The following is a 12999-nucleotide window of genomic DNA, read 5'->3' as shown; positions in this document are numbered from 1 at the left end:
GCAGGAGGCATACGATGTGGGGAAGGTGCTGGCGGGGGATAAGATGTGGGGTAGGTGCTGGCGGGGGGTAAGATGTGGGGCTAGGTGCTGGCCTGTGGGGTTTCAGTGACACACCAGACAGCAGCAGCTGGCTGGCCCCACAGGCTCTGTGTGGGAAGATTGGGATGACTGCGGGTGGGGTGCAGGGAGCTCCTGGGTGGAGGCTGCGTGGGGAGGTGCAGAGCCCCCCGAGGGGTGTCTGTGGCCCCCGAGGCCCCTCCAGTGCGCAGCAGGAGCCAGGGGGCCCACGGGCCGGGCCAGCGCAATTGTTAAGTAAGAGCCGGGGCTGCCGGGTCCACCGCTCACTCCTGCTCTCCGTTGCCATGGAAACCAGCCCGGTGAGGCTGTGGCCCGTCTCTGCACGGCGAGGCGCTGGGCAAAGGGAGCTGCTCTGCCCTGGCCTCTGCTCTCGGCGCGGGCTCTGCCCCGCCGGAGCCCCCTGCTCCCCTGGCCTCGCCTCTCCGCAGCCTGGGGCTGAAGGTAACAGCAATGTGGCGGGGCGGTGGGCTGGGATCCTGCCATCGCTGGCTCTGGGGTGCTGTGGGGCACCTGGAGACACTTGTGTTCCCCAGGCGCTGGGGCTGGAGGACTGCGCCCCATTCCCCTCCACAGAGAGGGGCTGCGGCTACCCGCCATCCCCCTGGGGTGGCCATGGGAACAGGGCAGTGCAGCCTGGGGCACTCGCATGGCATCTGTGATCTCCCCAGGTAGGTTGTCTCCTTCTCCAAGCCTCTGGGGAGAGATTAGTCATGTAATCGATACACAGCATCCATCTCCGCACCCCCCGCCCCTGGCCCAGCTCTCTGGCTGGCGCTCGCTGACCAAGACAAGGAGTTCTTGGGTTCCAGGTCTGGCTCCATCTGGCCGGTGCAGAGCGGGGGTTCTGGGGAGGGGAGCTCATTGCTAACATGCCGGCCCTGCGGTGCCACCAGGGGCTGGCTGCCCTCTTCCTACTGGCTCACTGGGGTGAGGACTCTGAATGACTGGCCCTGTTGGCATCACAGGGATTGAGTTGTGGGGCTTGCTCTCCCTTCCCAGACCTGGTACGTGCTACTCCCCCTGGGCTTGTGGGGATTCGCTGGACATTTTCAGCCTCATTTCTGCTTGTTTGTTTGTTTGTGGCGTGATCGTGTGACTCCAGTCCCTGCACCATTCGCTAAGGGGAGAAAGCCGCAGCCACTGCCCCTGCAGCGAGGCTTCCTCCAGGGAAGAGGGGCCAGCGTCGCTAGCCATTTCTCCAGAGTATGCAGCATAGTGCCTTGTGCAGGGGGTGGGTACCAGTACCAGCATTGTCCTCTGGGTTTCCACTTCTGGTGGCTGGAAGCCCACAGAGGAGCTGATCCCATTGCACACCTCATTCCCTGGTGGGTTGCATTCAGGAGATAGCAGGTAGGACTATGGCCTGCCTCTGCCCGCTGGGGCTGCTGTGTGTGTCTTTCTCTTCCTTCCTTCACCCACGCTCCCCTCTTGCTCTGCCAGAGGCCAATTTATTTCCTCCTACTCCTGCCCCTGGGCCTCCTCCCACCGCACCCCTTGCATGGACTGCCCTCCCTAGAGCTCCCCTCTGTCTCCTCAGTCACACCTCTCCCAAAGCCACAGTGCCCATGAGGAGGGAATTTCTCTGACAGGGTAACAAGCCTTGGGGGTTGCGGGGGGCAGTAGATGTCACATATCTCGACTTTAGTAAGGCTTTTGTTATCCTCTCACGACCTTCTCAGAAACAAACTAGGGAAATATAGCTCAGATGGAGCTACTGTAAGGTGGGTGCACAACTGGTTGGAAAAACATACTCAGAGGGTAGTTATCAATGGTTCACAATCAAACTGGAAGGGCATATCGAGTGGTGTCCCACAGAGATCTGTCCTGGGTCTGGTTCTAGTCAGTGTCTTTATAAATGATTTGAGTAATGGCATAGAGAATACACTTATAAAGTTCGTGAGTGACACCAAGCTGGGAGGGGTCACGAGCACGTTGGAGGGCAGGATCAGAATTCAGAATGATTTTGGCAACCTGGAGAAATGGTCTGAAATAAATAGGATGAAATTCAATAAGGACAAAAGCAAAGTACTCCATTTGGGAAGGAACAATCAATTGCACAAATACAGAATGGGAAAGGACTGCCTAGGAAGGAATACTGCAGAAAAGGATCTGAGGGTTATAGTGGATCACAAACTAAATATGAGTTACAAATATAAAAATTTGTAACACTGTTGCAAAAAAAGTGAACATCATTCTGAGCTGTATTAGCAGGAGTGTTGTAAGCGAGACACGAGAAGTAATTCTTCTGCTCTACTCAGCACTGATAAGGCCTCAGCTGGAGTATTGTGTCCAGTTCTGGGCACCAGACTTCAGGAAAGATGTGGGCAAATTGGAGAAAGTCCAGAGGAGAGCAACAAAAATGATTAAAGGTCTAGAAAACATGACCTATGAGGGAAGATTGAAAAAATTGGGTTTGTTTAGTCTGGAGAAGAGACGACTGAGGGGGGGACATGATAACAGTCTTCAAGTACCTCGAAGATTGTTATAAAGAGGAGGGTGATAAATTGTTCTCCTTATCCACTGAGGGCAGGACAAGAAGCAATGGGCTTATATGGCAGCAGGGGCGGTTTAGGTTGGACTTTAGGAAACACTTCCTAGCTGTCAGGGTGGTTAAGTGCTGGAACAAATTGCCCAGGGAGGTTGTGGAATCCCCGTCACTGGAGGTGTTTAAGAGCAGGTTAGACAAACCCCTGTCAGGGATGGTCTAGAATAGATCAGTGTTTCTCAACCTGGGGGAGGGGTCACAGGACAAGTTTAGGGGGGTCACCAGGGCTGGCATTAGGGAGTGGCAAGCAGGGCAATTGCCCAGGGGCCCCACATCACAGGGGGGCCTCTAGCTGTAGCCCGAGCCCTGGTGCCCAGGGCTGAAGCATGTAACTTAGCTTTGCAGGGCCCCCTGTGGCACGGGGCTCTGGGCAGTTGCCCTGCTTGCCATCCCTAACGCGGGCTCTAAGTATTATTCATCATTTACTGAATGATATTTAAGGAAGCGGGTCATAAAGGGGGTCACCAGCACAGAAGGGTTGAGAACCACGGTTCTAGATAATGTATAGCCCTGCCTTGGTGCAGGAGACTGGGCTAGTGACCTCTCAGGTCCCTTCCAACCCTGTGTTTCTATATGAAACAACCCTTCTGCCCCAGAAAGGCATCATGGCAGGATCTCCCCCTGCAGCCTCCAGTGTCCCTTCCCTCACCCTCCTCTCCAGGCCTCAAGGTTCTGACTCAGCTGAAGCCCCTTGGGGCTCAGCCATGGGAATCTAGCAGATTGCCTCTGGGCCCCTGCCTAGGACAGCTGCAGTGCACAGTGCCTGGCAGCATTGTCCATAGGCAGATTCCTGTTTGTCTCTTTCTTGTCCCAGTCAGCAGCACTCGCGGGGTGGAGGGTGAGGGCAGGCTGCGCATCCTGTTCTGGTGTCTGTCCTGCATCGGTCTGAGCTGTTTGCTGCTTCTTAGCAGCATCACTGCGGCGGGAAGGAGGAAATTGGCAACCTTGTTTTCAGAGATTCACTCATTAGTAATGGGGTGGGTGATTCCAGTGTGGCTGCTTGGGCTGTTTCTGAATAGAGATGTAGCTAAATACAGAGCCTCTTGAGCCTGTGTGAGTGTGATGGGCACATACACTTCGTTCGGCCAAGGGTCCTAGCTGATATGCAGTTTATCGCATTTTTGTACGTCCCCCCAGAGCTCTGGGTAGTACACTTTTAAGAAAGTTGAGCTGGATGGGTGTGCATGTGTCCATGTACATACCCGCATGTGGCTATTATATAATATGCATTCTGTACAATATTTGTAAATGAAAAGTGAGCTACAACCAAGCAATCTGGCTGCACTCTGACAGATTCCTTCGTACAAAAGGATAGTACATAAAAAGCTATACAGACCACCTGTGTTCTTCACACTAGTGTATGGTGCTGAGTGAAACTGTCACTGCAACCTAGGATTTGTGTGTGTGAGGTGAGGAGTAACCAGAGGTGAGACTAACACGTATGTGGCGGTTCAGCTGGGATTACGGTAGGCAGGTAAGATTGCTGGTGTCTGATGCTCTGACTTGGTTTTTCTGTCACTCTGGGACAGGTTGGGCTCTCAAGTCAGGCACTGAAGTGGCAGTGGGCTGATTTGCAGGCCCACAGTTTCCTTTGACAGGTGTGACAAGCTGGGGTGGGCAGGGTGCAGGCCTGGGACTCCAGAGACCTGGGGGTTCAGTCCCTGACTCTGCCACAGGCTCCCTGAGTGGCCTTAAGCATGCCACCTTGGCCCAGAACCTCCAAGCGATTTAAGTGCCTAGCACCCATTGAGATCTGTGCCCAAGCTCCTCTCTGTAAAATGGGGGTGATGCTGTCCCCCAGGGGTGTGTGCAGAGCTGCAGCTTGTGTCGGGCTTGGCACCGCAGGGCTGGGCTGTAGGCTGGCTGTGCTCAGAGTCCTTGAGCTGCTGGCTGGGTTAGGAGCTGAGGCCAGATCCTCAGCCACTTCCACTTTACACCCGGTGAAGATCTGTACCAGGCTTTGCCTTGCTGCGGCGTATGAAGCTCTAACCCCCCTGCAGTAACTAGGCAAACAGCGCTCCTGCACCAATGCTGTGGACAGCAGGTAGTTTGCCCCGCCAAGCACTTCGGCCTTGGGGTGCCACGCCTGGGGAAGACGGACCGCAGACGATGAATCACTACCTCAGGCAGGCACGGGGCACGGCAGCTGAGCCAGGAGTTAGAGGCTGGTTGCCATGTTTGCCGAGGCTGCAGTTCTCTGGTGGTTGTGATTGACACACGTGGTGCGCGGCCTGTTTTCTGCTGTTGCAGGGCAGCAAGGGGTCTTGGGCTCCCTTTGCCCGTCTCCCTCTCGCTGCCCAAGCATCCTTTGCTCTGGGAACGTGACGTGTGGTTTGGAATTGCTTGTTTCTGTCCATTGCGAATAACGTCACCAACAGGCTGTACCTCCTCTGGGGAGGGCGCGGACAGGGTGTCACGGCCCCACAGGGTTGGTGTATGGCCCCATCTTCGGAGCGGTCTAGGACGAACCCCTCTGGTGTGCCCTAGGCCTCTCATTCTTCCTCCAGGGTAGGCCGTGCAGCTACACACAACCTCTGGGCTTGCAGCCCCCGGGAGCTCCGTCAGCAAGTCCCTGAGGGAGACGCGTACGGACGTCCCTCGCCCAGCATGGGCAGTGACGCTCACACAGCGCTGTCCCACAGTCGGGTTTATTCGCTAGCTGGGACATGGCCCAGGCAAGCCTTAGGGTAGCACAGAGAACTGAAGGGTAAAGCACAGTCCAGTCTGGTTAGCCCAGCGCCCAGCCAAGCTGTAGGGACCCCTTGGTTCAAGCTCCGTCTGTCTCCTCCTTGGTCAGACCCGGGTGAGAGCCCCGGCTCGGTCCAGCAGCCAGCTCTCCTCCCCCACCTCTCCCGTCCTCTGCTCTGGAGCTGGGGACCGTTGTTCAGCTCCCTAGGAGAGGTGGGGAAGGCCACAGCCCTCTGGTTGCTAGGTGTCCATGTCCTGGCGACTGGATTCGCCATGGTCTTCTCAGCCACTCCGCTGATATCGAGACCTCGACCCAGACTAGGGACACCCACATACTTCAGCCTGTCCTGAGAGCAAACAGTTCTTTTGCGTCACTGGGTAACAGTGCAGCACATAGGGGAAACTGAGACACACATAGGCTTCATAACAATATTACAAAATACTCCCACTTGTGTCACGGAGTGTGGGGGAGTCCAGGCCCTGCACCCCTCTTCCTGGGATTCACTGAGACTCTCAGCCAGCCAGTAAAACAGAAGGTTTATTGGACAACAGGAACACAGTCCAAAACAGAGCTTGTGGGTACAACCAGGACCCCTCAGTCAAGTCCTTCTGGGGGAGCAGGGAGCTTAGACCCCAGCCCTGGGGTTCCCTGTGTTCCTCCACCCAGCCCCAAACTGAAACTAAACCCACTCAGCAGGCTCCCTGCTGCAGCCTCCGTCCACATTCCTGGGCAGAGGTGTTACCTCCCCCTCCCCTCCCCCTCCTGGCTCAGGTGACAGGCTCTCAGGTCTCCCATCCCCAGGGCATATTCCCAGGTCAGCACTCCCCCCTCCCTGCTGTGTCACATCATCACATCTTGGTCACCCAGGCTCCTTGCAGGCTGTGGCGTGCAGCAGACTCGGGGCACTGCAGTCCCGTGACACCAGTAAGCGAGGCCGCTTGTGTTGTGACAGCGTGTTCTCTGCCCCTCTGCACTCTGGACAGCTGAGCCCCACGTGGCGCAGCTACATAATGGGCTGGGACTCAGCCCAGGGCATAGACGGGCGTCCTGGGCCCTGCGCAGCATCCTGGGGGTCAGTGGGCTTCTCTCCCACACAGCAGGGAGCATTGCTGGGACTTGCCGAGCGCTGGGGCCCTGGGCTGGGTAATGGCAGCAGCATGTCCCCTCTGTCAGGGCGCTGGGTGTGTTTGGACCAAAGCTCGGCAGAACAGGAGCTTCCTCTCCTCCTCCTCTCACTCCCTGGGGGCTGCCTAGCTCTTGGCCATGGCATGGGGCTGGCAGGGATATGGAGGCTGTCTAGACCTTGCTGGGCCTGTTTGTTAGCACTGGTGGTTCTCCTGTGACAGGAGCTGACAGAGCCCTGTGTGGCTGGGCAGCATTGGTTTCATTAAACTGCAACCTGTGGTTCCATGTCCCAGGCAGACCCTTCCCTTGGCTGAGAGCACGTGGGCCCACCCCAGGCCCTGCCACTGCCAGGGGAGCTGTGCTCAGCCTCCGATCGGCTCTGCAGCCGCTGAGTGAGGTTCTCCTGGGGCGCGAGGAACCCCACAGGGAACAGGCTGCACTTGGCATGTTCCTCGGCAGGGGCATGTGCTAAAACCTACTGGATGCAGCCAAAGCACCGAAGCCAGGTGGCTACTGTTCCTCCCCCGGGGAGCAAGGAGTTCCCTCTGGAGAGACCTGGGAATCGCAGAGCAGTCTGAAAATTCTGCCCCTTGCCCAGTCACGGAGTGTGGGGGAGTCAGGGCCCTGCACCCCTCTTCCTGGGAACCACTGTGACTCTCAGCTAGCCAGTAAAACGGAAGGTTTATTGGACAATAGGAACAGTCTAAAACAGAGCTTGTGGGTACAACCAGGAGCCCTCACTTAAGTCTTTCTGGGGAGCAGGGAGTTTAGACTCCAGCCTTGGGGTTCCCCTGCTTTCCACCACCCAGCACAAAACTGAAACCAAAACCCCTCCAGCAGGCTCTCTCCTGCAGCCTTTGTCCAGTTTCCCGGGCAAAGGTGTCACCTGGGCCCAACCCTCTCCCAGCTCAGGTGACAGGCTCAGGTCTCCTCACTCCAGTGGATTCACCCCCTGCTCTCCCATCCCCTGTGCAGACAGTCCCAGCAGAACTAGACGCCATTCCCCGGTCAGTCCACCCCACTCCCTGCTGTGTCACACCCAGTTCCTTGGCTCTGTGAGGCCCTGACCTGAACCCAGCCATCGAGAGCAGTGCTGTGCCAGGCTGTCAGCGGGTTCCCAGCGCCACAGGCCGCGCTGTCCTTGTCCATGGACTCGCTCTGCCTGTCCCATGGGGTGCTTTGTGCACAGCTGGTGTTGGGGTTCCCCCTGAGCAGTCCATGTCTCCCTGCCCCTGAGAGACCCCCAGGAGCTCCAGCCTTCCCCTGAAGCGGGCGCAGGCAGCTCTGTCCCAAGCGGGCTGCGTAGGCGAGTGAGTTGCTCTCATTGGATTCCAGCTGCCAATGGCCCCGGGGTCTGGGTGGATCTCGGCCAATTCCCAGGCCTGCTTCGGTGGGCTCCCCCGCGGGCGCTCAGGGTGGGGCTGGCACGCAGGAGCTCACTGGGGCAGCTGCTCTGTGGTTGGGCTCGCAGCAGTTCTTGGGGCTGCTCAGTCCCACCCCCCTTTGCTGCTCCCTGGTTGTGCCCGTGCTCCTCAAAACACACTACTCCCCTTGCACCTGTCCCAGCTGCAGATCTCCCACCCTGAGTTCTTTCCGCGGCTCTGCACTTTTCATTACTGCTATGTCTGGCTCTTGGTCCTTCAGAGCGAGGTCGTCTGTGCTGCAGACAGCCAGGCCTCTGCCAGAGAACCTGTGAGCATCACCCTGCTCCAGCTGGACCTGGCGCCCCCAACAGGTCTCCTCGCTACACTGCTCAGCCCATTCCCACGCGGCCCCCAAAAGATCCTTCTCAGCCTCCAGACCTGCTGCTCTCCCCTCACAGAGCTACAGACGGAGCGGGTCTCCCTGGCAGCTGGCGGCCCCATTGCTCTGCAGTGCTTCCCATGTGGGCTGGACCCCAGGGGCCACTCAACAATTCTTTAGTTCTGCGTTGCCTTCAGGGGCAGCCAGCCTGGGCCCAATCCCAGAGGCAGCTCTGGCTCCCAGGAGAGGGCCCCCGCACATGGGCAGAATAGGCCGTGGCTCTGTCGTGGCTGGGTCTGGCCTGGGGGAGCGCCGGGCCAGGGCCTGTTCCCATCATGGGTGCACACGACTCACTTCAACTGATGTCTGTGCTCTTTGGCTGCAGTCCCATGACCCTGAAGCTTGGGTGGGTGCCGTGCCTGGGTGGGGATGGGGCACAGAGTGCAGAGGCTGGTGCATGCGCTGTCCCTCTGTGGGGCCTGGGTACTTGGGCTGTCGGGGGAGCGCCCTGAGGCCGCTGCTCTGGCAACCTCCCCTCTGCTCAGGCTGCGGGGCTGCTGGCTCTCCACATGTGGGGGACACGGTGGGGCCTGGGCCAAGGCTGTGCGTAGTTAGCCCACTCTCCTGGCAGAGCAGCCCTGCTCCGTCTGACTGCCCCCTGCCCAGTTGCCAGGCCGGGCTGCCCCAGTGCCCTCTTACTCACCCACCTGTGCACTGGAGCCAGGATTTTGCCTCTTTTCTCAGCACTTCACTGCCCACAGAGCAAACCGGCAGAGATGCCTTAAGTACATTAGGGACTGTACACCAGGGGTCTGGAAATCCCCTTGCACAGGGGCTGGGAATCCCAGTGCTGGTGCCGGGGCGTGGATCCCCTTCCATGGGGGCTGGGAGCATGACTCCCTCTGCTGGGGCTCAGGGCACAGAGCCTGCTGCTCTGAGTCTAATACCCACCAGGCCTCCCTCCCGGGCGGCTGCCCAGTGACTTTAAGCAGTGGTGCTGGGGGGCTCAGGCTCCGGCAGGAGCAGCAAGGGGTGCAGCTTGGGAATGCTGGCCATAAATCCCAGTAGTGTCTAGGCAGGGGACTCTGGTGGAGAAGGCCAGGCTGTCCAGGGACACTGGCTGCTTTCCCTGGCTCTGTCCCCTGTAGTCGAGGCATGGCTGGGTGTCAGGAGCAGTCACTCTCCCCCCAGTCCCAGCAGTGCCCGTCTACCCCTACCTGGGCATTGTTGGCCTGGGTCAGTGGTCTGAGCCAGCCCTGGATGGTGCGTTCGGAAGAGATTCGGCCTCTCACTCACGTGTTCCTGAGAATCCCAGCTGTCCTTGGCATCAGGGCTGTGGGTCCCCGATGACTCCTGGCAGGTGGGGCCATGCTGGGCTTGGGGCCCTGCTTTCAGCTTCTCACCATGCTCCCAGGGGATGGCTGGGGTGACTGGAGCTCTGTGCAGCCGATGCTGGGTGGGAGCAGTACTAGCAGGGTGGGTGAGCCGGTGAGCTGGCATGGTGTGGGCTGCTGGCTGGGAGAGGGGGTGACTGGCCCAAGCCCTGATCTCTGTGAGTCTCTGCAGGTGATGGCAACCCCAAGGAGAGCAGCCCCTTCATCAACAGCACAGACCTGGAGAAGGGCAAGGAGTATGACGGGAAGAACATGGCCCTCTTCGAGGTAAGGCACCTGTCACGGAGTTCCCGGGCGATGCTCTGGAACTGCTCCCCATGAAGCCAGTCAGGACTCTGGGGAAGTCTCCTCTCTGGGAGCAGCTTGTCTGCAGGACACACAGCTCACATGGCTTCCCCCTTCCTGGGTCTGACCTCGGAGCATTCAGCATCCTCTGCCCCTCCGTGCGCTTCCCACAGCGAGTCCACCCAGGCGGGGTCTTGGGGAAGCCAGAGGGTCCTGCCCCCCAACTTCACAGACAGACGTGACTCTCAGCCAGCCAGGAAAACAGAGGTTTATTAGACGACGAGAACATGGTCTAACACAGAGCTTGTAGGTGCAGAGAACCGGACCCCTCAGCTGGGTCCATTTTGGGGGCAGTGAGCCAGACAACCACGTCTGCACTTCACTCCATGTCCCAGCCAGCCCCAAACTGAAAACTCCCTCCAGCCCCTCCTCCTCTGGGCTTTGTCCCTTTCCTGGGCCAGGAGGGCACCCGATTCCTTTGATCTCCAACCCTTTAGCTCTCACCTTGCAGGGGGGAAGGGCCCAGGCCATCAGTTGCCAGGAAACAGGGTGTCGGCCATTCTCTGTGTCCAGACCCCTGCACACACCTGCCCTCTAGGGCTCTGCAACGATCATACACCCTTATCCCACCCCCTAGATACTTAAGAACTGCGTAGGGGAAACTGAGGCACCCCCACACTATTCAGAGGAAACATTAAGAACAGTCCCGCTTCGTCACAGCACCGAGCCGAGGGACCGCGGGGGGGGGGGGGGGGGGGCAGCATGGAGGGAGGGCGCGGCTGGCTCAGGACAGGTCTCGCCCTCACCTGTCACTGCCCCTAACAGGAAGAGATGGACACCAGCCCCATGGTCTCGTCCCTGCTGAGTGGCCTCGTGAACTACACCAACCTGCCACAGGGCAGCCGAGAGCATGAGGAGGCAGAGAACAACGACGGGGCCAAAAAGAAACCTGTACAGGTGAGGGGTTCGGCACCGGGCTCCAGCGCTGGCTGCCATGGGGGGGTTCTCTGGGGCTGCTGGTGGGGTGGGGTCTGGGGGGGTTCTCGGGGCTGCTGGTGGGGGGGCACTGGGGTGGGGTTCTCTGGGGCTGCTGGTGGGGGGATCTGGGGGGGCACTGGGGTGGGGTTCTCTGGGGCTGCTGGTGGGGGGATCTGGGGGGGCACTGGGGTGGGGTTCTCTGGGGCTGCTGGTGGGGGGATCTGGGGGGGCACTGGGGTGGGGTTCTCTGGGGCTGCTGGTGGGAGGATCGGGGGGCACTGCGGTGGGGTTCTCTGGGGCTGCTAGTGGGGGGATCTGGGGGGGGTTCTCTGGGGCTGCTGGTGGGGGGATCTGGGGGGGCACTGTGGTGGGGTTCTCTGGGGCTGCTAGTGGGGGGATCTGGGGGGGCACTGGGGTGGGGTTCTCTGGGGCTGCTGGTGGGGGGATCTGGGGGGGCACTGGGGTGGGGTTCTCTGGGGCTGCTGGTGGGGGGATCTGGGGGGGCACTGCGGTGGGGTTCTCTGGGGCTGCTGGTGGGGGGATCTGGGGGGGCACTGGGGTGGGGTTCTCTGGGGCTGCTGGTGGGGGGATCTGGGGGGGCACTGGGGTGGGGTTCTCTGGGGCTGCTAGTGGGGGGATCTGGGGGGGGTTCTCTGGGGCTGCTGGTGGGAGGATCGGGGGGCACTGCGGTGGGGTTCTCTGGGGCTGCTAGTGGGGGGATCTGGGGGGGGTTCTCTGGGGCTGCTGGTGGGAGGATCGGGGGGGCACTGCGGTGGGGTTCTCTGGGGCTGCTAGTGGGGGGATCTGGGGGGGGTTCTCTGGGGCTGCTGGTGGGAGGATCGGGGGGGCACTGCGGTGGGGTTCTCTGGGGCTGCTGGTGGGGGGATCGGGGGGGGCACTGCGGTGGGGTTCTCTGGGGCTGCTCTCAGGGGCCGTTGGGCCATGGGTTCTCTCCCAAGGGGCTTGCCCCTTCACGTCGGTGCTAAGCCATGGCACAGTCACACAGACATGGCCAAGGGAGCGGGCAAGCGAGTGGGATTAGCCCTCTCCCTGCAGGACTCACAGGCTTTGCATTGAGTCCCTGGGCGGGCAGTGAGGCTTCCGGCTCAGGGGCTAGGGGCCCAGCAGCTCCCGCTTGCTCGGATCTGGAGGCTCCTGGTTTCAATTTGCATTTTCTGGCCTGAGTGAGGTTCTCTGCAGCTGTGGGAGTTCAGGAATTCCCACGCTCTCACTTCCTGCTCCCTGGGGCTCGCAGGGCAGGGTCCAGGCCTGTCCTACCGCCTCAGCTGGGCCTTCCTCCATGGAGTGGGGCCCTCCCGCAGCTCCCAGTCCTTGCTGCAGTAGCAGGTGGGTAGCACGTGGCTCATGCTGCTGCTGCCAAGATCACCAGGGCGCTGCCATGGGCCCAGATGCACCTGACCCTTCTGAGGCGCCTGGTGTCTGCATCGCTTCCGCCAGAGATCCCCAAGCACCAGGCTTTCTGAAGTGCTCACGGGCTGCCCTGGGCTGTCACTGGGGCACGGCTACCCCAGGCCGCTGCCGTGGCCCCCTGCCTCCCTGCCACAGACACCAGTGGCTTGGACCACTGGTGTCTGTGGCCCCGGGTGGGCTGTGTTTGAGCCAGGTGCATTGCGATCCACGGAGCTCTCTGACGTAGCCAGGCCCTAAGTGGGCAGCCTGGAGCCACCAGCACTGTGGGCTGCAAAGCGTCACAGCCGGGAGCAAGTTCCCAGTGTACTGCGCCTAGGGTGACCAGATGTCCCGATTTTAGAGGGAAAGTCCCGATTTTGGGGTCTTTTTCTTATATAGGCTCCTATTACCCCCCACCCCCGTCCCGATTTTTCACCCTTGCTGTCTGGTCACCCTGCCTGCGTCAACCTGTCCCTGCGATTTCCTGCCGCTCCCTTTGTGAGCGGCCACACGGCGAGGGGCAACGTGGGCCGCAGCTGGCACCGTGCCAACAGGGAAATGAACGGCTCTGATCCCCTGAGACCGAACCCCCGTTGGCGGGTTTGGGGGCGTCTCGGGAGCCCCGTGCAGAGGAGCGGGGCGGAGTCAGCCTTGCTGCTGTTGGAACGAAAGGCCCTGCAGCTGTGCAGAGAGAGCACAGCAGCAAGTAGGGTGGCAGAGGCCTGTCTCCAGCAGGGTGGCTGTAGCCGATC

The 12999-nt window shown here is 60.1% G+C and overlaps 1 protein-coding gene across 3 annotated transcripts in view; it reads left to right on the top strand.

Moving 5' to 3' along the window:
- Positions 1–12999, top strand: part of SLC12A5 (solute carrier family 12 member 5) — a 111936-nt gene that overhangs the window by 35789 nt on the left and 63148 nt on the right. For all 3 annotated transcript variants that reach the window (XM_073309669.1, XM_073309668.1, XM_073309670.1), the window contains exons 2-3: positions 9747–9841; positions 10685–10816. In XM_073309669.1, coding sequence (XP_073165770.1) covers positions 9747–9841; positions 10685–10816 — 227 coding nt within the window. The remainder of the gene's footprint in view (positions 1–9746; positions 9842–10684; positions 10817–12999) is intronic.

This window comes from Lepidochelys kempii, chromosome 13 (assembly GCF_965140265.1).
Source record: "Lepidochelys kempii isolate rLepKem1 chromosome 13, rLepKem1.hap2, whole genome shotgun sequence".
In the NCBI taxonomy this organism is placed as follows: Eukaryota; Metazoa; Chordata; order Testudines; family Cheloniidae; genus Lepidochelys; species Lepidochelys kempii.
This window is presented reverse-complemented; position numbering and strand designations above follow the sequence as displayed.